Below are 23,692 nucleotides of genomic sequence, written 5' to 3'. Positions count from 1 at the left end.
ATAAAGGGATTCTGGAAGCCATTACTTTGATGACCATCTCATATCTCTCTCTATCCCCTGCCTGCGGGGAAACCGGAGACTCATCACAACCAGAAAATATGCCCTAAAAATGTGTCAACTGCTGGCTACGCTGGTGGATCAAATGACATCAACATAGTGTGCTAGGTAGCACATCATCTGCATCTAGTCCACATACCAAGTCATATGTGATGAGGGAATAAAGAGAAGTCAAAGCATTTTGTAAACACTCAGGCTGAAAGCCCTGCCCATCTATTTCTTACCATCAACTATTCATACAGGAAAAGGTGTTATTGATTCTACATGTTGATGAAATGAGTGATTTTTGAAGTGCTGGACATGTTTCTATTTTACAAAACAATTCTAGACCTCTTTGCTAACTCAGAGTTAATTTCTTTTTAATAAATAAATAAATAAAAAGCACAAAAAACACATGCTTTCAGGATTAGTACCCCTTCACCCTACATCTATTACTCGACCATCCCACCAGACCTCACAGGAAATGAGACTAGCCTTTGCACTTAGTGTGAGCCTTCTCTGTTGCAAATAGTTGCCATAAGGGAGATACGTGCTTCCATTCTCAGCAAGCATTGACAGAAACAGGAAAAGGCTTTCAGGACAGCAGCACGTATATGATGTTCAGAAAGGAGGATGGCTAGGGAGGCAAATCAGATGATGGCAGCATGTTCTGTTTTATAATACCAAATCTGGTATGTGCAAGAACACTATACCCAAACAGATGTCAATGGCCCAGAGATAACTGCTGTGAGGTTAAACACAACTGCCCTCTTATACTGAATGATGCTCTACACTGTCTGCTAATGCGACACAGCTCTTCAGCCATGGTTAAAATCTGAGAGAAAGATTTGGGAAGGGTAAAAGTTGGTAATGGAAATCTTAACTGACAACTTCTTGCCCTAATTTGTCTCTCTTTTTCTGAAAAGAGAATAAGCCTGAGCTGTTCACTAACATAACTTTTAACATGATCTAGCTTACCCATAGCAACATCCCAAAAAGGGAGAGACGGTGTAAAGAGATGTGAATGAAGACAGAGGCAGCTTCCTTGGAAGTTGGTGCAAGACAACAACTGACTTCAGCTAGGTGAGAGCATGCAACCTTCCAAAACACATGCAACCTTCCAAAACACAGAGCTTCCAACAGATAAAATAGATCCCCTCACCCTACTTCCATCTGTCTGAATACCTTCTTCCCCTGCTTTCCCTTTTTATTTTAAAGGGCAAATGGCAAAATGTCACATGCGAGTTCAGGGAACTGTGTGAGATAAGACAGTGATAAGACAGAGATAAGACAGGCCACGGCACTGGGCACCAGCTAATACTGTCACTTAGGTGTAAGTTACACTTCACGCAAAATGGAAAGCTGCAGATTTTCTCTGGACTTCCTGAGGCAGGAAGATTAGGGCTAGTAGTTCCTGGATGGGTTTCGGTTTATCCATAGCTTATGTATTTTTAGTCTGCTAAGACTGTGCCTTTTTCCTGTCACAGATGCACCTAATTGTATTCGACTCTTAGCAAAGTTCAGGATTATAGATAACACTCTATGCTAAGAGTTTAGGGAAAGTGGGAGCAAGGAATTTCAATAGCCTGCCTTGTTTAAACAAAGAGCCTGCTAGCATTTATTTTGTTATGCTATTACAACATTCTGACTTCCATGTAAACCTTCCCACAGGAATACAGATCTACGTTTTACTTTAGTTAAACATAGAATTTATTTGAAAAGTCATTAGAGCAAAAAGAATGGTTATCAAGTCATCGCTGTCTTGACTGTACTGAGATGAAAAGTAGGCATCATTCTCAACAGAACAAGCAAGAGGTAGAGACTCTCTGTCACAGTAGAGAGTACTTTCATATTATTTATTTATTTATTTTTCTTCTCCTCTGATAGCTTAGTTCAAATCCTTGATCAGAGCAACTAGGAATTGTTCTACTCGGATGGTTTACTGCATTTTAAGTGGAATGCAATTTAGTGCTCTCCCATCTGACCAAAGCCAAATTCAGCAAGGGAAAACAATTTCCGACAACCAACACACTGATTCCCCCCCCAGAGGCCAGACAAAGGTTGGGGCATTAGAACAGATTACCCGCATTTGCCTACAGTGTGCCTTTGATAAAAGGGACTATTAGTCTGTAATGGCAGCTAGACTGTCCTCTGCAAGATAACATTAGGTATTTTCCAGAACTGAGTCGTTTTGTGCTTTGTAATTGAGCATTGTAAGAAGCACTGCAGTGAGATCAGTGTAACAGCAAGAAATAAAGAGTACATTATATCTCTATGTACACTTCACAGCTCCTGTAATTTTTTTTAATGCACACATTTCTTTGCTGCCACATTTCCTTTGGGTTTATCTGTGGTATTACTAAAGAAAAAAGGCAGTGTCTGTTTCAAAAAGCAGTTAATAATATATGCACCCCATAGTCCACCATAGCTTCAGAGAACCAATTACTGTTAGACTGCTTCATAAAGACATATTTAGGCACCACAAAAATGTGTAATTATTTACTGGATCTGGTACCTAATACATCATATCTGAGCTCTGAAATGGGAATTACATGATGGGATACAACAGCGTCAAAAAATTGCTCTAGTATAAGAGGGGCCCTGCAGAGCTGTACTCATTAAATGCACTTATTAAAAATAGTTTTTTTTTTTTTTTTGTAAATTCCAAAATCACTCAGTCACTTTAAAAAGCTCATCATCATCAAATATCTTATCTTTTCTCATTACTTCTTGGAATACACTATGGCCCAAGAGAGCTTTGTAATTAATATCTGAAGACAACTTATCTCCAGGGAGACCTCATTGCGGCCTTTCAGTACTTAAAGGAATCTCATAAAAAGGATAGAGGACTCTTTACTTGGGTAGATAATGATAGATTTAGACCAGACATTAGGAGGAAATTCTTCACTGTAAGGGTAGTGAGGCACTGGAACAGGTCGCCAAGAGAAGTTGTGGATGCCCCATGCCTGGAAGAGTTCAAGACGAGGTTGGATGGGGTCCTGGGCAACCTGATCTGGTGGGAGGTGTCCCTGCCCATGGGCAGGAGGTTGGAGTTAGGTGATCTTTAAGGTTCCTTCCATCCTGAGACATTCTGTGTTATGATTCTATGAAAAATGTTCAAGTTTGTCCTAAAGGAACAACATGAAACTTACTGCAGGAGACTAGCAAGGCATTGCTGAGGGCTGGGCACATGCTAAAAAGAACAACCCGAGTTATTTTTATCCCATGGATAGATTAATTTAGCATAGCCCCTTCAGGAAAGAGGCCTAGGTCTTGCTTCCCAAAAGACAACTGTAGTTAGAAGTGACCACATTAGTCTATTTTAGAAAAACGGTAGGAATTATTACTGAAAATGTGATTGCATTATATAAATTGGGCCATGTCTTCAGCTTACTGATTCAGCTCATTTCTGCCACTGCCATCACAAAAACACTGCATTTAAAGTAAGCCAGAACAAAGAAAAGATTCAGGTCTTTGTTGTGCTCCTCTGTTAAGTGAAAATTGAATTATTTGCTCTTCATTTGTTATTGGCATCTCAGCTAAGGGACAATGTATACTTAATGCACAAAGTTCTGTTGTCTCTCTAGTTCAGAGCGATGACTAGCCCCTGAGCGCAGCATTTTGGATAAAGATTACACTATCCTCCCACAATCTGTAAGTGGAAACAGACCCTGGGTTTATTTTATATTCTGCTCCACATTTTACCTATTAGTGTGCAATTACAAGCTGGCGCTGCTATGGGAAACCTGCTTCCTTGCGATGCAATTCCAGCCATATTTCAAAGGGGGTTTTCCTACTCCTGCTTGCAAGTCAGAAAACATTGCCCCCCAAAATGCAGATACATGAGGCTGCCAAGTGAGATCTACTGCTGGACCTGCCTGCCATGAAGTTGCACCAGCCTGGTCCTGCACCGCATCTCTCCAGCGGGACACCAGGCAAACTGCTCTCAGACCCCAGCAACACTGCTGCCTCTGCCTGAGGGAGACCTGTCAGCAAGCTCAGGCTTTGTGATTCAGGGTAGACAAGTCTTGCGGAAATGAGCAGTAAAGATAGTTGATTTAACCACTGCTTCTTGGACTCTGAATCACTGAGGTCTCATGTTTGTTTATAGGCATAAAAAACAGTTAATTCTCACCTAATGAGACTTCAGGCATGTGGTACTCAGTCAACACAGCAACCTTCAAATTATTATACTGCTTGTAATACCCTTCTCTGTATTTGCTATGGTAAATCAAGTGGTATTTTGTTTCAGCTAAGCACTGAACTTTCAGGCATTGTAATATATTTGGATAAGCATGCCTGTAGGCTCCAACAGGGTAGTTGCAGTACATGTACACCAGCAGGAGTGGGGTGGGACCAGGACAGTCTCACTGGAGCTGTACACTGGGAAGTTGCCATCTACCTGGGGCTCTGGACCTTCCTACAACCATCTCCACATAATGGTGCACTTGATAACACACAGGCAAATGAGCTATGCTTTTTTGAGGCAAAAGCATAGCTCAAACCTTTACACAATCTGTACTGCATCAGGAAGAGCTGTGCAAGTCTGGTCATGCAAAATGATTATCACTTTAGCGTGTGCAATATAATAAATGGAAATGAGTTAGCTGCAGAATACATTTAGTCACATTCCATACAGACATATGCAAAGGGCATCTGTAGTACTTTTAATTGCGGTACAATAATCTCTTAAACACTAATAAATACTAAAACATTTCATTTGATGCTACTAATCACTGCATCCTCTTTGTTTGTGCCGCCACTAGACAACCTCCTTAAAAGTTTTTTTCATAGAATAACATAGATTTCTCTTACAGATCTCCTTCTTCTGCAAATATTACACATTTTCCTGTTTCACTGGAGACCGTCAAACCTACAAGTCACAGGGCCATCCTATTCTCAGCATCAGGAAAGGCTGGTGGGGACTCACAGCACAGCAGGCTGAAGGACATTCAGCAGTGTGCCCTTGTGCTGTGGATATCTGGCAGCATGCTGTGCAGTCTGCCAAAGCAGTCTGCAAACCAGAGCTGGCAGTCTGAGGGAGGCTGAGTACTGGCGAGAACACATCTGGGGTCTGTGAGCAGTGTGACACTCCCCAGCACAAGAGTCTCAGCACAAAGTGGGCACTGAGACAGGTAGGGGGGTCGACTGTGATGTTCCCGTACGGGTTGATAGGTAGATCTGTAGGGCCTGGAGGGTGTGGGGGGAGCTACTGGGTGGATGGTTATAGAGAAGGCTGAGCCATGCTTTTGTCAGATGTGCATGAAAAAGGACATGAGATAATGGGCACAAGTTGCACAAGGGAAATTTCAGTTGTTTATATGATAAAAAATAAAAATCATACTGCAGTTAAGTGCTGGAAGAGGCAGTCCAGAAGTACTGCGTAATTTTCATCCTTGGAGATATCCAAGCCCTTTGGACAACCAGAGAAGTCAAACATACAAGTGTTATCTGAAAAAAACATCAGAGTTTTTCTGTCCTTCTGGAGATGTCTACAAAGACCAACACAGTCCTTCAGAACATTTTAAGATCACAGTTTTGAATGCTTAAGGCTGTCTCTCCAAATCCTGGCAGTATCTCAGACAGGACCAAACAGCTCAGGGTTTTAAAGATTAAATTTAATATTCATAATTAAACAGAGAAAAGAGGCAGAGCCAGGGAGAAAGATGAAAAATTGGTGTAACACATTCCACTGTCTGACATTGCTTACATGGTGAACCAACTGTAGCTACCAAGCATTCCCTAAGTAGGGACCTGTGTAATATATACTCCAGCAATCCCTTCCAGTTCACAAAATTCTGTATGTCCAAAAGGTAAAAGAGAGTTTATCAAACTTATTTTGACTCCTGCCCTTGGCATAAATACACCACATACAAACCAACCTGCTGCAACTTGCCAAGTGTTTGGGTATAGCTAGTCTTTCCAGGGCTGACTCTCTTGTCTTAGCCTTGCTCCTTTCTCACTCTTCATCAGAGCAGTTTCCATGAGTGCCTGCATCATGGTCCAGGTCAGTCAGAAATCTGCCAGCAAGAACTGTATTCTCAGTTTTTCTCATTAAAAACCTCCACTAGCTTTATAAACATGTTTTTTTTTTTTTTTTTTTTTTTTTTTTTTTTGTGTGTGTGTGTGTGTGTGTGTGTGTATGCATGTGTGTGTTTGTGCGAGTATGTGATGTGGAGCTTAAAATTCACAAAGCTAACTTTGGGAATAGACAAGATGAAACTTGCTCTATCTACAGTCAGATGCCTCTGAAATTAGAAACAGTGTTCTCTTCCAGGGTCAGCTCCTCATTAGTAAAGAAAAACATTTTTAAGCACTGGTTTAAGCAATTTGATAGTGGATCCAAAGGCAGACTGCATTTCAGAATTACTCAGGGAAACAGAGGAAATGAACCGTGTAAATTCTTTGTCAAACAGCTTTCTACACTTTCCAAATCTATTTTAAGTTCAACATCTGCAGGAAGGCCTTAACTATTATTATATTTCTTCAGGCATCTTCTGTGGAGATACCTTCATTTTGGTAGAAGTCCAAAAACCAATCCTGGCTTCATTTGGAAATCAAATCTGAAAACCTCATTCCTTATTTCTTTTTCAACAGAACGGTCTTTGGAAGGACAGCTCTGAGGAGTCCTGGAGAGCTTGGACACAGCTGGTATACAGTCAGTTCCAGCCTCCTTCTCCACAGGCTTTGGTTTTATTTTTGAATTCTGCCTGGCATAAGTCTATTTTTAAGGTTGTTTGCATTTTTTTCCCATTGGCTAGGCAGTCAGTCCCTTAGAGATTTTCCACAAACTACCTGACCCCTCTTGGTCAGATGTTCTGAAGAACGGAAAGAGAACAGCTTGCTCAGCTGAAGCACCATAATTAGCATACACTGTGATAACTCTCAGTCCTTCTCTAACCTGCTGGCTACACAGCACGATTTCCTTGGGATTTTTGTTTGCTTTGCTTTTAATCAGAAGTGCAATATTACTGAGCATCACCAGATGGCATTGCTGCAGATAATTTTGATACTTCTGTTTATCTGGCTGTACGGAAGTTAGATATTGAGAAAACACCTATTGCAATCTAGTGCAGAGTTTTTCCTGATGTTACAGCTTGAGCTCAGCTACACATTTTCCACTTAAACATATCCAGTCTCCGTTATGTATTTGTACCCACATGTGCTAATGCTTGAGCTCTCACAACATAGTAAGGTTTATCTGTGCCGCAAAGGAGTGAGCATGGCTGCACAGGCATGCTGTAGAAACATGACCTACAAAATTCTTCTGCATCGTACAAGTCAAATACAAGCAATGTGGGAGAAAGATGTTCTTTAGACTACTTTAAATTTTCATTGTTTCTTAATTGCCATGCTCTTTGTGCACATTGAAATGATTTAAAGACTTTTTAAATTCTTAAAAGGCTGCCTATTTAGTGACTGAATCTGCTGGCTGAGGAGTTTCAGTTACAATGGCTTCATCTGCAAATAACCTGGGATCAAATTATGTACTAACTCACACCTCATTAAACAACTCTGAAGAGACCAGATGACATGGGTGGCAGCTTTTAGTGCAGGCTATCCTGTACGATGTACAATGCATGCCAGCACTTGAGGGCTGCTGGAGCTCCCAGCCTGCAGAGCCCAGCACTGGGGGCCAGCTCAGTGGTGTGGGGTCAGCTCCCTCCATGGGTCTGATTAATGTGGAGTGAGCAAATATCAAGGCTGTTGGTCTGCTTCAACCTCCCAGCTTTCCAGGCATGATGAAGTTGTGATGTGGCACTCATTTCCCAAATGTTTCTATGTCTGTATAAAGTCATAAGTTCGTATTTTCTTTTCTTCATTTGAAAACCCTTCACTTGAATACAAGGATAAAATACCATTTCACTTACAAGACCATCTTACAAGAACAAAGTGCATGACTCCCACATACATGCAGAAACATTCACTTTGGTGAGGGTAGGGTATTTTTTCCCACTTGTAGTCTAGCATTTCATTCTGGTGATGACAAGAGCTTTGTGCCTACAGCCTCATTTTCACACCCGGGCTAGGTTTCAGCCAGATGCAGTCACCCCACTGCGTTGCCTCAGCTGCAGGAAGACCACAGCAGGCTGCAGAGACCACCAGTTGGGCACCCAGCCATCACTGAGCTCTGTCCCACAGCCAGAATATTAGTGCTGGCTTTATCATTAGGTTGAGCACATCCAAACAGCTACGCTGGTAGACATGTACTACTGCTTTCAGAACTAAACCTCCATGCTATGAGGCAAAAGGAAATTAAAACCTGAGGCAGCAACCATTGTAGTACATGCTAGCAGGCAGAGGTATGGTTTTGTCCATACTGCTTACTTAATATTTTTATTCAGATGCCCTGAAAGGCTGTGGGCCATTTCTCTGGAGGCAAAATTTTTAATCCAGTGGACAGATAGCACCTTTTTGTCTTTTCTATTACCATCAAGTTGGTGTTTTCCTGGGCTGCCAGCAATGAAATTCCCACTGTCGATGTATGATCAGAGCTTTGTAGATTAGTCCCCGAAGAAAGATCTAATGTTGATGAAAGGAACCTTCCTTGGTTGAACAGGCAAAGGTGTTTCTGAAGTGGAAGGATTGCTCTCTCATTTGGGGATGTTAAATCCATAGTTTAGATCATAACTGCCCTTCTGTCTCCCACAAAAGCATTTGAAACATCACTTAGTGGAGATAAGTCTGAGATATTTTTCTTCTTTTTTCATATCTGCCTTACTGCTGTGCCATTTTATAGAGGCTGATATTAAGAGAAACCATCAATGATGTCTTTCCTGTTATTGTTTTCTTTCTATGAGCCAGCCACAGGCAACAACAAGATAGTCAATACAGATACTTTTGGATGGAATTAATTCAGCTCTAATCCCCATTAAATGGATAGAGGCATGTAAGTCAGGTAATAAAAGAGACAAGTTGTCTGAAATGCTACCACTGCAAGGGATGGGCCCTTGGGAGTCCAAGAATTAAAAAATGAGAAAGATAACTCAGTAAAATTCCCACAGCAGAAAATAGATACCTACAGCAGGCTTCAAATGCTTCTGTGGATGTACAAGGAGAGGGCTGCAAATCACTCCTCTCTCTATTTTAAGGGGCTACACAAGCAGTAACATGAGACAGACCCACTGGACTACATTTTTCCATAACATAACCTTATTCCTATGATTTTTTTTTTTTTTTTTAATATAGCCAGCTGCCCAGAGAAGAGACCAGGACTCTGCTTGTGATTGCACTACGAAAGAAGAGGGTAGACCAAAGACAGTTTACAATAAAGACTTTCCTCTTATGGGTTTTCCAAATACTTTTAGCTGATACATATAGCCCCCTTCTCCGTTTATACACCCCATTTATATCCCCCATACATCCCCAAAGAGAGGCACCGTTTTTCTAAGTGACAGAAACAACCCCTTATGCAAAGATAAAAGTTATTGCCTTCTGGATAAATGGTTAGTTACTTTATTTAGAAAAAGTGCTAACAAAACCACTTTCAAATAAATGAAAAATCACTCTGATACGTCCACGGTGATCCAACACAAGCAAAGGCACACTGAAAAATCCCTGAAAATGTCCATCCTTCAGCTTTTGCCTCACAGTTATGTTTTGACACAAGCTAAAGCCCTGCAATGAAGGAACACACACCTTACTTAAATCCTGTCTTTGTGGTACGAACCCTTTGTGCACACACATACTACTTTCACAGCAGAGAATTTTGTGATATGAATACTATTTTTTAATGGTTATTGATTTTGATGAGAACTCCTCTGCAGCATTTCTTAAAAATGCTTTGATGTTTGTGATGTACTGCCAATGTATTTCCAACAGAGCTTAAACTAGTTACTTTTAGAAAAATCATGAATTAAGCTGAACACTTTTGGTTAAAAGGATTGAAAGTATCCTTTGATGGCATAAACCAATTGACAAGCAGCTTTATAAAAAGACTGGAGTTAGAGATAAGGAACTTACAACGTACAAACAACTGTACCTGGGAGATAATACATAAAAAAGCAAAAGTTTAGAATACAGAAAACAGAAATTAGAAAACCTGGAAAAGAGGTATTAGGCACAGTGAAATACTTGTAATAGTAAATATTAGTCATGAATATGAACAGTACATGAATAGTAAATGAAGCTTGTGTAAAACAGAGGAATGGATGGAGACAAATCAGGAGAAAAATGCCCTTCCTCATCTTCCCACTGTGAAATACACACGCATATGATGGTTCCTGCCTCTTGCTGTCCTTTTGGTTTTTGACTTGCTTTTCCTTCCCCCTAAGCACCAACTTTGGCAGTAGCATCTGGAATTCATCATGGTTATTTCCAAAAGAAAAGCAACCTTAAAAGAAGAGGTTCTAGAAGAGAGAAGGTTCGTATTTAGACCGAAACTTCTCCCTCTTGCAAGGCTTGAGTAGTTTGAATTGTAGAAGGAGTAACAACAGGGTGTGAACACGCATGTTTTGACCTGCAGACCTTTTCTTCTTTCCTTCACTCCCATTACAAAAATACAGCCAAAAAAGCTGTACCAGTCTCCTGGAGCCATTAATCAACACACCCAATAACTTCCAACTTTCAGAAAGCACAAAGAAGATCACCTCACAAAGCAAAACTTGGCAGAGGGACCCTCCACTGCTGGTAAGAGTTAGCAAAGCTGCTAACACAGAGCCTTCTCATTCAGCTTTGCTAAATTGCGATTGCTCTTTTAGGGATGAGAGCAGGAGGAGATATGACCTTGGACTTCTCTTCTGTGAGCTCTTAGCCCAGAATAAATTAGCTTGGACACAGGAGGCAACAGAATTGCATCAGCCTGGGTCTGTGCCTAGTTTTAAGCTGATTATTCTGTCCAGCTCCCTGCTGAAACACAGACTCTCTCATGGGCTTTATGTCTGGCAGAGATCTCGTGGATGACCTGATGGAGCCACACAGAAAGGTACCTTCCCTTTCTGCCACCCCTCTGGACGTCCATTTTGTTACTCACCAGTACTGCTCTGGATGGTCCTCACCGTAGTGGTTGTACGCGGGGGAGATGAGGACCGCAGCGAGATGCACTCATCGTCCTGGGAGCAGCCCTTCTCGATGGCTCTCACGTAGCTGTGGCTCCTCATGCGGAAGCAGCCGGGCATTGGCAGATCCAGCGCCTCCACTGCCTGAGACTCGAGCTCACTGAACACCGACTCGCAGACGGACTCAAACTGGCCGTTCACCTCCATCTCGCTCACCTGTGGACAAAGATCGGGCAGGTTCAGCATGCCCCCTGCACCACCACGTCCTGCATGAACACCCTCAAGCAACAGGGGCACTATGGCCAGTTCTATTAGAAGGCCGCTTTGCACATGAAGAACAGATGAATTGCACAAAACACATCCCATTTTCCAAAGCAATAATTATTAAGGAAAAAAAATATACACAAAAAGAGTCTTTAGGAAGAAATTGATTGGTATTTAGGCTCTTGGTTCCAGCCAAGACCAGTGGAAAGCTGTGAGTCCCCACAGTAGCAACTGAGGTTTACCTCACCCTGGGGGGCTGAAGCTCCAGCCATTATGACCATTAATTACACTGAAAAACTGGAATCATGCTTTCTTTGGCGGTAAGAAAATAAAGGTCAGCTTAACCCTGGGACACAATCAATGCAACCCACAGGCAACTGCAGTGATAAATTTGAGGGGCTGGGAAGCCCAAGTGCAGATGTGCCAGCAAAGAGTTGAAAAGGGGGAGGCTGGTAAGGCAAACAGTTTTGCTGCAGGGGGATAATATTTGTATAACTACAGCTCCTGGACGACCCCTCTGGCTGAGAGCTGAAAGGTGCAAGGGAAACCTTAGACCCTTTGTGGAGCAGACACTAGGTGGTGACAAAGACTTCCACTCTCGCAGGTTAAGGAACATTTAAAAGCATGTGGCTTTGCTGCAGATCTTGCAAACCTGGAAACCACCTATCTCTGCTTATAAAGGAATGGATGTTCATGTTTCTAAATTCAGAGTCGAGCCCTGAGCTTGGTATTAAAGCATCATAATTATCGCTGTAGGAAACATGCACACAGAAACTATCACTTGAGGGTTTTGCTACTTTCTACGCATGTAAAAAGCCATGATACCAGGAGAAGTATTAGATACCAGAAGACACCAGATTATATTAGGCTGATGCAAAAAAATATTAAATATTCTATTCCAGGATGAATTTTAGTAAGGCAAACATTATGACTTTCATACATAAAATGGAAATAGAAAATCTCTAAAACATTTTTTCATAGGGAAACTGCTAAAAGAGCATGGAAAAGTGCTGGATAGTACATTATATTAACAATTCTACAGTGGTGGAGAACAGCCATATTCCTGCATAAACATCTATGAAGTAAGACTTTTTTTAGATTGTTATTTTCTTATTTATATTGACAAGCAATACTAACTCTTTGGCAGACAGCTCTAAGTGTTAGACGTCAAGCTAAATAACTAAGCTAACCTAACCTAGTGCTTATGGTTTCCTCTGGGACTTGAATTTCAGTGCTGCTTATCTTAGATATATCCTAATCCTACTTTGAGAGCATCAGCTCATATCCTATGCGAAGTGCCTCACCTATAAAACACACAGCTGAATAACCTGAAGCTACAATGTCCAAACACAGAATACCACAGAAACTCAAACTACAGTTTCATTCTAAATGGCCCATGTATTTGTTATGGTTACAGCTGAAGTCTTAGCATCAATAACGTCACAAGTTTTTTGACATTTCAATGATTTGACATGTTAGTGGTAAGGGGCCAGTATTCAGCACCACAAAACCTGTCTGCTACACTTCTGGACTGGTGTAACATAGTACTTTTAAACAAGGGATTTATCTAAATGATCCATTTACGCAAACAAGCCAGAATCATACCAAGAAGCTAAAAGATTTAGCAGATGACCCACTGGTGCACTGCCCTGTGGAGTGCTAGCACTACTAAGAAGTCCAACAGAACTTCAGGTTAATATTATGGACAGACCTTTGCTCTTTATGTATATTCTGTGATATTTGCACTATACAGGTGAAAAGTTTAGAGGTTATCAGGGTTAAAAATGTATACATTAGGACAGATTTAATCTAATAAAATACTTAAAAAATTGTGAAATACTGCAGGCTTAATTTTCCCTTAGTGGCACAATCAGCTTGCAAATGATTTTTTGGAGGTATTCAAAGAGTTTGATTTCAGGCACTACACACAAGATCCTTAAGAGAGCCCTGTTTAAAGACACTGTTGATGAGCACCTGCTTTTGGAAAAGAAAAATGAAAGGTTAAACTGTTTGTTCAAACAAACTGCATGTTGTCCACTCATCCTTTTGTAAAAGGCAGGCTATGGCATTATCAAATATTATACTCACAAACAGCAATGTATGAAAACATTTTTTTTAAAAGATGTTTTGAAAGCATGTAGCATACAGCAGCCTGATTTTATTTAAAGTGAAATCAAGCTTTTCCATGGCTTGGTGTTTCCTGTCCATGCTGCCCATGCATGCCCGCCCCCACCTGGCTGATGGTGCTCATGGCTCTCATGTAGCTCTCATTGCGGGAACGGAACTTAGGGGATGTCAGCAGCCCCGCGGGGTCCAAGCTGTCCAAGCTCCTGTTGATCGAGACTTCGCTCACTGCCCTCAGGTAACTGTGGCTCCGGATCTGAAGCTTTGGCGAGTGTTCACTGGATATCCTGAAAGATTTTTGGGGAAAAAAAAAAATTATATATATTTATATGTCATCAAGCACAAATGGTCTCACCAGGAGCAGGGATAATAGGTGTTTTTCATGGGGACAGCAAGACTTGAAACAGTCATCACACAATCCTTGTGTATTTATGAAATAAGGATAATGTCAGCTCATTTATTGTGCTGACAAGTTGAGAAAATGTTGGCTGGGTAAGTAGCTTTACATGACTTGATGTCAAATCAGAAGTGTAAAAAACACAACTGTGTTTCTGAAGCGATAGCATTCCACACCTTTCCAATACCAGTGACAGATGGTGATGGACAGGTAGTCAGAAACAAAGAAACCCTGTAAGTAATGGGCACAAACAGTACTCCTGACACACATGTATGTGCTTAGAGTCAACCAGCAAGGGTAACAACATCTAGATACAATTTTCCACCTGTGAGATGTTTTCCATAATCTAAGGCATCCTATAAAGATGTGAGTCACCAAAAAAAGTGATCCATGTCATGACTTCTTTACAAGACACTTAGTTTTCAGGATACTTCTTTTAAAATGATTAATGGTCAGATAATGTACTGAAAGGGTGATTCCTTGATATTTTAATTGAAATGTCTTCAATATTCTCCAAGTATTACAAAGCCAACAAATTAATTATTAACAACTTCTTCCATTTTGAAATGTAAATCTCACGTGGACATTTGCTTGTATATGGAAGAAAAATCTGTAACCTAATTACAGGTTTAATCTTGGTCGTTGAACCTTTAGAAATACATACCCAGTTGACCTGAAAGAAGAGGATCCATTTCATGTCTAATCCCTCAAGCATTTGCAGATATTTTGCATTCAACTAGCTAATGATAGCAATTAGTATGAGCAATTTCCCAGTGGCATGCAAAATTCTGGTAATTGTCAATGTATTTTAGGAGGACAATTCCATTGTGTAATTGTACACCTAAGTAGTTCAGAAATTGGGTCTACTGCTGAATGGTACAATACAGGAATAAAATCTAGGCCATCTCTGCAATACACATCTCTAGCTGCTAATTATGTACCTAATAAAAATATGTAAACTTCTACTAATTACTAGGTATTCCTGTCACAAGATTATGATAAATCCTTTGCTTGCCATTTTCACTGGGTGTGCAGTGAAAATCAGCACACAGCAACTCATATTCATATACTTTGACTCCTTAAGCCATTTCACATGTTGAAAGTAGGAAGCTTTTTAGACATCGTAATTACTAATGTTTCAAATGACTCATAAAAAGGAAGAGACAATGAAAAAGTGACCATTAATAACAGCTAGCTGCAGCATTTTGATAACTAGCACTAAAAAATTCCTGTCCATTATTTGATAAAAAATAAAGAAAAAAGAAAATAAAAATAGAATGAATAATTCAGCAGACATAATTTTTCAGATGCATGCAAGCTACTTCACCACCCTGCAGATCTGTAAACTGATCTGCATTGCCTGAAATGCATTTCTTAAAGTAATTCAAAATGTATTTTAGGAGTATGTTTTGAACAGTTTGCTGCCAATATGTGACATGCAAAATTCAAATATGCTTGATTAGCTGCCAGTTAGTCAAACGTGTCACCTGGGGCTGTTGCTGTTCACTGATTAGCTGACCTTGCAAGAACAGACTGCAACACATTGCAAAATTCAGTGCACAGATAGTGCTAGACAGAAATTTGCAAGTGCTGAGGCAGGTGCCCTTTAAAGACTGGAACCACTCTGTCGAGGTGCAGGCACCCTGGGCAGCAAGATTTTGCTGTTGCAGCCAGGGTACAGATGCTCCCAGTGTCATGGAAGGCAACCACAAAAGGTACAGAAATTCATTTTCTGCATGCATTAGCGTAGTGTAAGAACACTTTCCCAGCTCTGCAGAAAACAAAGGCATCCATCCATGAGAGTAAATGTTTTTCTGTTGTTTCAGATGTGGGTGGTCAGCACAGCTGCCTTCTTTCTCTCACTTCTCTTGTTCCTGAATATATGACTGGCCAGTTTGGCACATATCTAGAACAATGTTTTACAGGTGGCCACTTATCCTAGCCTGCACGTATCTCCCATCTGTTGTTTAAACCAGGCTAGGATATTGGCAGCTGTTGGAAGAGGTGGCTTTGTGTGTACTGATTGCTACAATCACTGCTTCACTGGATGTAGTGATGGGGAAAAAATAAAAATTTAAAGCACAGACAAAGAAACATCTGAAGGTTCACATTTATGATGATTACTACTACCTTTATAGCTGTGTAATAAATTGTCTCTATCTCCTACAGTACACTTCAATGAACAGCTGGAACGCCACTGGAAATCTTGAAATTATTAAAGTTAAGCACAAACCTGGCTATGTACAACAGGGGAAATTCTGAATGTTTAATTTATTTTTTCAAAGTTACTATTACCTGTAAACAGCAAATGAAAATAACCTTTTCTTCCTCAAGAGTTCAACTCTGTGTCATGTTGCATGTGTATTACCCAAACTTTTGTCTGTGCCATTGTAATTTCCACAATTTAGTACAATAGACAAGGGACTAAGACTTTGGACAGCTCTTAGTGCCAATATAAAACGGTCAATTAGTTCTATTCACTGCATTGGATGTATTAATTGGAAGAAGGAGGATGTGAATTATTAAACATCTTCAACGAGCTCCTCAAGTGTGCCACATCATTTCTGTGCTGCATTGCTTGCCTGTGTGACATGGGACAAGTGCTCAAGGGCAGTCCTGAACTCAGAGCCCAAGCCCTTTCCCAGGGTCTTACACACAGCTGTGGGGCCTGAGGGGGCTGACCAGAAGTCATGTTGAGGTGAGTGGAAAAATGAAGTTTTCAGGGTCCTGGTGGAGAAATAAGGGCTTCCCTGGGTAAAGGAAGGCAAGTGTCTCTGACTGACATGGTATTCAAGAAAGCTTGAGGTACCCCACCTGTGAGGGCAAAACCCTATTGAAAGCCTGTGAGGGGTTCTTACAAGAGGGAAGGTGCTCTTTTAAGCAGAAAATAAGTTTAAATGAAGCATCTAAAACAGAGGATCAAGTAGGTGTGCAAAGGAAAATTTTAAGCTGCCTTTGCATACGTGTCAGATATACTGAGGCTGAGTCTTTCATTTTCATTCAAAAATAGAAATGAAAGGCTTAAAAGGCACACGTGTAATCACCCCTAAGACATCCATGTTGAGAAGTACTTTCAACCTACTGTTACAGATGTGTTTGTATTTACACAGTTTTAATTCAGATGGAGACAAGTTTTGGTCCCTATTGTATTTAACTGACCATTTGTAGAGTGAGGAACTGGTCAACACAGGTAAGGAGAGGAGGTGCTAGAGCTAACTGATTTGTTCTGGTTTGTAAAGGGAGGTGTTGGACAGAGGCAGGAAACAAGTCCTAGCCTGGTGCCCAACTCAGATGATCACCAGGATGAATGAAGGTGGAAGGAATGCCATGAATTCTCTTTACATACTGCTTTGTCATTTCTGACTTACATATTCTGTCCATAATTTAGTTCATTCACACACATATTAAAGGGTATAAAATATAGTGTTAGAACGTTAAAAATGAAATAGCTTTGAATGTATTTCTGTAAGAGTTTCTTTGCCTTCAAAATAGCTTTGAAATGTCAAAGAAAAGGAAGACAAGAAGGATGTACCTGTTCACAAGAAGAGACAAGCTTAGTTTTAAATATTTCCTTTTCATTTAGGAAAGCACAATGCATGCTGGCATATATGTGCTTTTTATGAAAAACACTTTCATTTACTACATTTTGTGTCTAAATGAAATAAAGGGAGAGACTAGACCAACAATGGCTGCTTACCCCCTTGCTTAGGCCAGACACAACAGAAAGAAGTGTTGTAATGAAAAATATTCCTAAGACTGGGTTGTCTTCCGCAAGTTTAGCATTTGGATTCACAGCACAAAGCACAGGGTTGTGCCAGTTGGATACTGTGCTATGCCAACACAAAATGACAAAGCAGAATAAAGGGAAAGTCCAGAGACATGTCCTGAATACCTCTGGAAGTCAGCAAAGGAGCATGCTAAAAACAGGTTTTGAACAAATAAGAAGTCCCCAGAAACAAACCAAACCCAACAACAAGAAAAAAACCCTAATCCTGCAACCCACCACTATTGCTAAATATCCTTGCTCTCATTTTTCTATCCTGTAATGGACATCTTAGCTCCCAGGGGCTCGTTTACCACAGGCTGAATGCTCCATCATATACACTTGGCTAATGTGTATATTCAACATATATCTCTGTGCTTAATTTTATTTGCATTTTGGTTTTGCTGGAAGGAAGAATAACTGCAGTCTGACATTGAGTAAACACTGAAGGACATCAGGGAAGATCATGTACAGAACAAAGTCATTCAAGTGCATCTGTCTGATTCTAGCCATGACATGGGTCACCAGCCTGGGGTAATTTGATCATGTTGGCACCTATGTTCTGCTGCTTTTTCAGTGTGGTGAACACAAAGCTGTCATGCTACTGACAAAGATAAGGGCTGTACATAACAGTTTTGAGCATTTCTCCCCTCACCAGGGATTTTTCCAGGTTTTGAAGATCTCCAGTTCTGCTTTTGTTTAGAATCAAGTGAACCTCCTCATGGGAATTTCCTACCTTGAAGCTAAACAAATAAATAACTCTCTCCTTAAGTCCTTGGTGTGTTACTACAGAGCCAAGTATGAGAAAGAAAAATCTAAAACTTGGAGACAATCAGAAAAGCTCGTCTGCTGAAGAGCAATTCAATGTTATCAGCACAAAACTGGCATTATAAGAGATGTCATTAATCAGAATTCAAACCATCCTCGCTGTATGGACCAACCAGCACATACCACAAAACCATGCCTGCATTAATAATCTCTCACCTGCTGTGGCACAGGGTGAGAAGAGGCAGAAACTGTGGTGCTGTGTATTTTTCTCTGCTTGATTTTACAGACGCTGGTAGGGCTGAAGAGGTACTTAAAAAAACAATTGATCCAGAAGTCTACACAGGTTAGTGTCATGCAGCTCTCTAATGTGTCTTTCTCCAGCTGTTGCAGCTTTTTGAGTAAGCACATGGTATCCTGCCAGAGAGCTCCTGTTTGTTTCACTGAGGCCAGCAGGAACTGGATGGACATTTTTTTTTTTTTTTCCCCAGCAACTGCTTCAAAAAAGCACAGTCCCCTTTAAAACTCCCCATGTTGGTCTACTGTCAGCTTTCAGACATGAAAACAGTTATTTGTGATTTTATGAGAGGGAAAAAGGACCTGTCAAAGGACACTGAAGCTCAGGGTTGGGATTTTTTCCTTTTTTTTTTGAAGGTGAGGTAGTTGATATTGCATGACCACATTTACTCCTTTTTAACTACTAAAATGTTATCAAACAGAGCTGACTACTGCGTAAAAATTAGCACACACATTAAAGCAAGGCTCCCCCTTCATCTCAAAGATCCTCCTAGGTGAACTGAAGGATCCTTTCACCTGTCACTGACGTGCTGAATCATCTCCATGCTTTCTAGACAGAGCGCATAAAGAATAGAGCATAGCACGGAAGTGACACATCGTGCCATATGCAATTGAGTTGGCAAGAGCAGATGGAAGATGATGCAGGCAGACATTATACAATTCTCTTTAATCAGAAATCTGGTTTACATGCTGGTGCTGATTCCCATGTGGGGGTGTGTGTGGGGGGAACAGTTGTGAGCGCTCTTCTCTTCCACCCTGGAGAGTGAAAAGAGATGCTGAAGCATAGAAACTGCTCATCCCAGGTGAACCAGCTCAACCCAGTAACGCTAGGGTAAGCTGTTACTGTATAACGGCACACAATTTTTATATACACTGGAAAAGAAATCCACCCTCTCTTGTCATACCTACTCTGGTAAGATAAAACATTTTTGAGGGTGCTTACCTTGAGAAGAGTAGCTTTCCTCTCAGAGGAAAGCTGCAGGCCTTATTATCCCCTGTTACCAATCTAATCATCCCCCATTATCAATCTAAGTATACATACAAGCAGGTTTTGGAGATCCTTGACTGAGGAAAAGATCTCTGAACCTTCACCAAATATGACACAAGGCTCTTCCCTCTTTCAGTGTGAGCATCCTTTGGGCTGGCAGGCATAATCCCAGGAACAAGCGCTACTCAGCAGCAGAGATGTGTTTATCTAAGCCGGAAAAGCTCTTGGCATGTATTAGATATTGGGCTAAGAGCATGAGGGTCTGAGTAATTAGCCCTGCCTGGACCTCTTTGGCCCCTGCTACGGTGAAGACAGATCCTTTGCTGCTCTCAGCAGCTGTCTTGTTTGCTGCGGGCTCCTGAGGGATCCTTCATCTGCACCAGGGCCCACTCTTCCAAATCCCCTGCATTAACCCAGCCTCTCTCTCTATTAAACATCTCCAGCACTGATTTAATGAACTCTTCTCTCTCAATTTGCTAACAGAAATGTCAAACCCTCCCTCCTGCAGCAAGCTCTCTGTTATCTCCTCTCAGCTCACCCATGTGACCCCATATAACTTCATGCTGTTGGTAACTTGTGTCACCGCTTCCCTCTGGGGAAACTCAAAAGTTATCCGCAGTCTGCTCAGATGAAACTCATTTCAGTAAGTCAAGAGCTTTGCTCTGCTAGCCAAACGCCTGCAGCAAGCCCTACAAGAAGTAGGGAAGGTGGTGCCTCGAGGCCTGCTCAGGCACAGCTTAGGCATCGGACACGAACCACTTCACCACTACATTTCTAATTGCTGCTATTATCACAAGTGACTCAAATGACACTGTCATTTCTCTCCCCCTCTCAGGTGTTCGGTAACGTACTCAAAACATCCTTTGTCACACCTGTAGATCTGCACTTCCAGATGCATTCATGGCAAGGAGAAAAAAATGAGTATCTTAGTTTGGTTTAGGTTGCTCCTAGTTGGAATACTGACAGCCAGGGTGTTTTTTTTTGTTTGTTTGTTTTGTTTTGTTTTGTTTTTTGTTTGTTTGTTTGTTTGTTTAACCTCAGGGTGTCTGTGACCAGGATATTGCCTGTTTCAACCGTTGTGCTATTCTAGAAAAATCACTGTCTCCAAAAGCCCAGACCTTACCTGCCAAATTAAATTTTCAGGTCACCCCTGTGCATACATTAAAAGTTTGATTAATTCTGCTGGTGGGAAACCCCAAGAATTATAGCTCTCTGCCAAACCACAATAGGAGAGCTGTTGCTTTTCAGGAATGTCACCCGGGCTTCTGTTGAGCTAGCTGTGTAACCAGCCCTCTCTGCTTATCACCACGGTTTATGCAGAAGCACCAGCTTGCTCCCAGGAGTGGGAGGATCGCATGCATGCTCAGCTCAAAAGCATCTTCTGGGCAGTCTTCCCGTAACTGAGCATTCTGCTGTACTACACCAAGCTGTGGTATCGGTCAGTATTTACCTACAAATTATGTTTTCCAGGTAAATACTAAAATGGTATTCACTGATAAGTGTCAATGTAGTGTTTACTTCAGAGCAATTTTTCTTGACAGGCTGCACAAACATTTTCAGTCTCCAGTGTCCTCAGCTCCATGTGAATCTGAAACCAAGTGATGGTCACCTACATGCTGCATGGCCCTGAGCCTGCAGGCCCTACCATGCATCTGACAGGCACCGAGCTCAGAAAGAGATTTCCAAACATCTGGGCTAGATCTGTACAAACATCTCCCAGTGAGATCAGGAACACTTCTTAGTTTTGCAAGTCAACACCATTACTCCAAAACCTGTATATGAATAAGCAGCCACCTGTGTTTTTCCAGAAGTGCATTTTACATAGACAGCTTTTCTCAATTTCTATTCAGTCTTCTGCCATTTTAAAAGTTTCAGACATCTACCAAAAAAAAAAATAAATAAAATAAAGCAGGTTCAACACCAGCCATACAGATGTGCAACACAAACCAGAACTATTGGAAAAACTCAGAAAAGCAATCTCAAAGCTATGAGGAGGGTAGGCAAATAACTCTCTAATGAAAAGAGAAAAATACCAAATCTAACTAAGCTAAGGGGTACTACCTCCAAAAGGATGCTTGAGAAAGCAAGATGCAATACAGGGAAAAGCGTGCTACATGCTCTCCTGCTGTGGCTACAAGTTATTTCTTGATGACACTTGCAAACTACTAAATTGGACTGTAATATGTGCTGGTGGAGGATTTTGTCGCCTCCTTTCCCTTGATGGTGCTATTTTGGAAGATCATATGTGCACTCTCACTAAGTGGTTATTTCAGTATCCTCTACTTTAGCTGTTTTTTATTTGAAGAACACTAAGCATTTTAGAGTGTCTAAAAAGAAGACTGCTTTTTATTATTTCCTAAGCATGTACTTTTGACTTACTATGTTTTGTTTCTGTGCAGACACCTGGGAGGTGTTGACTTGAAATGTCAAGTCAACTTGACATTTGGCTTGAATGCCAGCCGCTCCTGACAGGAGGGTTTGAGAGGGGGATGAGAAGACAAAGCAGTGACCTCCTGGATAACTTTACCAACAGTTTCTCAAGCTGTGTCTGGATGAACACAGCTCAGAGCTCAGGTGTGACCTGCAGCTGTCTTTTGCTATTAAAATAGTATTTCAGGGCAAACTGTTCAAATGGGAGTTATCACTGAATAACAAAAAAACACTGCCACCTCTCCTGTCATACCAGAGAAGCTGGAAATAATAACTTTTATTCTATACTTTTATGTAAATTAATGTCTAGAGTATAAGTAAATTAAAAAAAGATGGTGTGAACTAGGGTTTCTAACAAATTCTCTGCTGATTGTCTGGGCTGCAGTCTTTCCTACTCTAGGAGATTTTCCCTTTTAACTCTGATCATGCACAGCCAAAGCAATACCGCAGGAGAAGGGAGACTTTGCTTGCATGTAACTTTACCAGAGCTATTCCTCAGAAAAAAAAAAAAAAGGAGCTGCTACCATTTTCCCTTCAGCTGCTTTCACTTCAAAAGAAATCCCTTGAAAGCAACTCCGATAGTTCAAAAAAATCCAGCTGTCCATGTATATTTTATAATTCTCTCTTTTCATTCCAAAGTCATTACAGTTTTGTTTTGTTTTGTAGAGGTTACAAACAGACCATACTGCTGCACTGAGAAACAACGTGAAGTGGTAAAACATTATTTCAGGTATGTGCATCATTGCCTATGCAGTTTGGTTTGTCAGTGTTTTTACAGACAGGATCAAAAAACTGAATACCTTCAGCTGGAAGCCTGCAGTTGATTTATATTGTGAAAACTTTTCTGATTACTAGAATGCTCGAAAAAATTAAAATGTTGTTTAAGACACATTTCAATTTTCTTTTCCTTCCTTCCTTCCTTCCTTCCTTCCTTCCTTCCTTCCTTCCTTCCTTCCTTCCTTCCTTCCTTCCTTCCTTCCTTCCTTCCTTCCTTCCTTCCTTCCTTCCTTCTTTTTTTTTAATATATTAAAAAAAAATAAAAACCAGATGACTTATGTGTTATAGGTTATCCTTTGGCCACACTTTTACACAATGCATCCTGATGAAACAGAATTTATGATATTTTGGAGTACAAGAGAACAAAGGAAAAAAATATCTTGAGAAGCTTGCATAATAATGACAAATCCAGCTGGGAACAGAAAGGGATTTTTTTTTCTGCAATTTATTTAAAACAGTTATCTTTTAAATACATGAAAAATAAATACCCTGAAACATTTATTTGGGTCTGGAACTAAAGGAATGGAGAACCATTTATCATGCTGTTAGCGTCAAGGGCAATGATTCAGATGGAGACAGTGAGAAAGTAAAAAAAGTTTCTGAAACATGGATCCTTTTCAGGGCTGAGGATCTTCAGAGGGATTGTGTACCTCATTAGCAAGGAAGAAAACCTTTAAAACCTGAAAAAGTCAGCTGGCATCTTGACCTGTAATAGCAGGAGTTCTTAAGTACTTCCAAATACTTATTTGAATTTAATTATCTTAGAATTAAAATGTGTGCTTTACTGAATTGGAATACTGCTCTTTTCCAATGAAAAATTAAATAAAATCCACTGAAGTCAGATGAAAATGAAA

The 23,692-nt window shown here is 40.7% G+C and overlaps 1 protein-coding gene across 1 annotated transcript in view; it reads right to left on the bottom strand.

Moving 5' to 3' along the window:
- Positions 1 to 23,692, bottom strand: part of DLGAP1 (DLG associated protein 1) — a gene marked incomplete at both ends in the record, with an annotated part of 138,600 nt that overhangs the window by 80,017 nt on the left and 34,891 nt on the right. Inside the window, 2 exons of the mRNA XM_084306997.1 lie at positions 11,009 to 11,249; positions 13,531 to 13,708. Coding sequence (XP_084163123.1) covers positions 11,009 to 11,249; positions 13,531 to 13,708 — 419 coding nt within the window. The remainder of the gene's footprint in view (positions 1 to 11,008; positions 11,250 to 13,530; positions 13,709 to 23,692) is intronic.

The sequence above is a fragment of the Netta rufina genome (genome assembly GCF_964035555.1).
Source record: "Netta rufina genome assembly, chromosome: 2".
Classification (NCBI taxonomy): Eukaryota; Metazoa; Chordata; class Aves; order Anseriformes; family Anatidae; genus Netta; species Netta rufina.
Note: the sequence above shows the minus strand (reverse complement) of the source record. Positions and strands in the feature narration are given on the sequence as shown.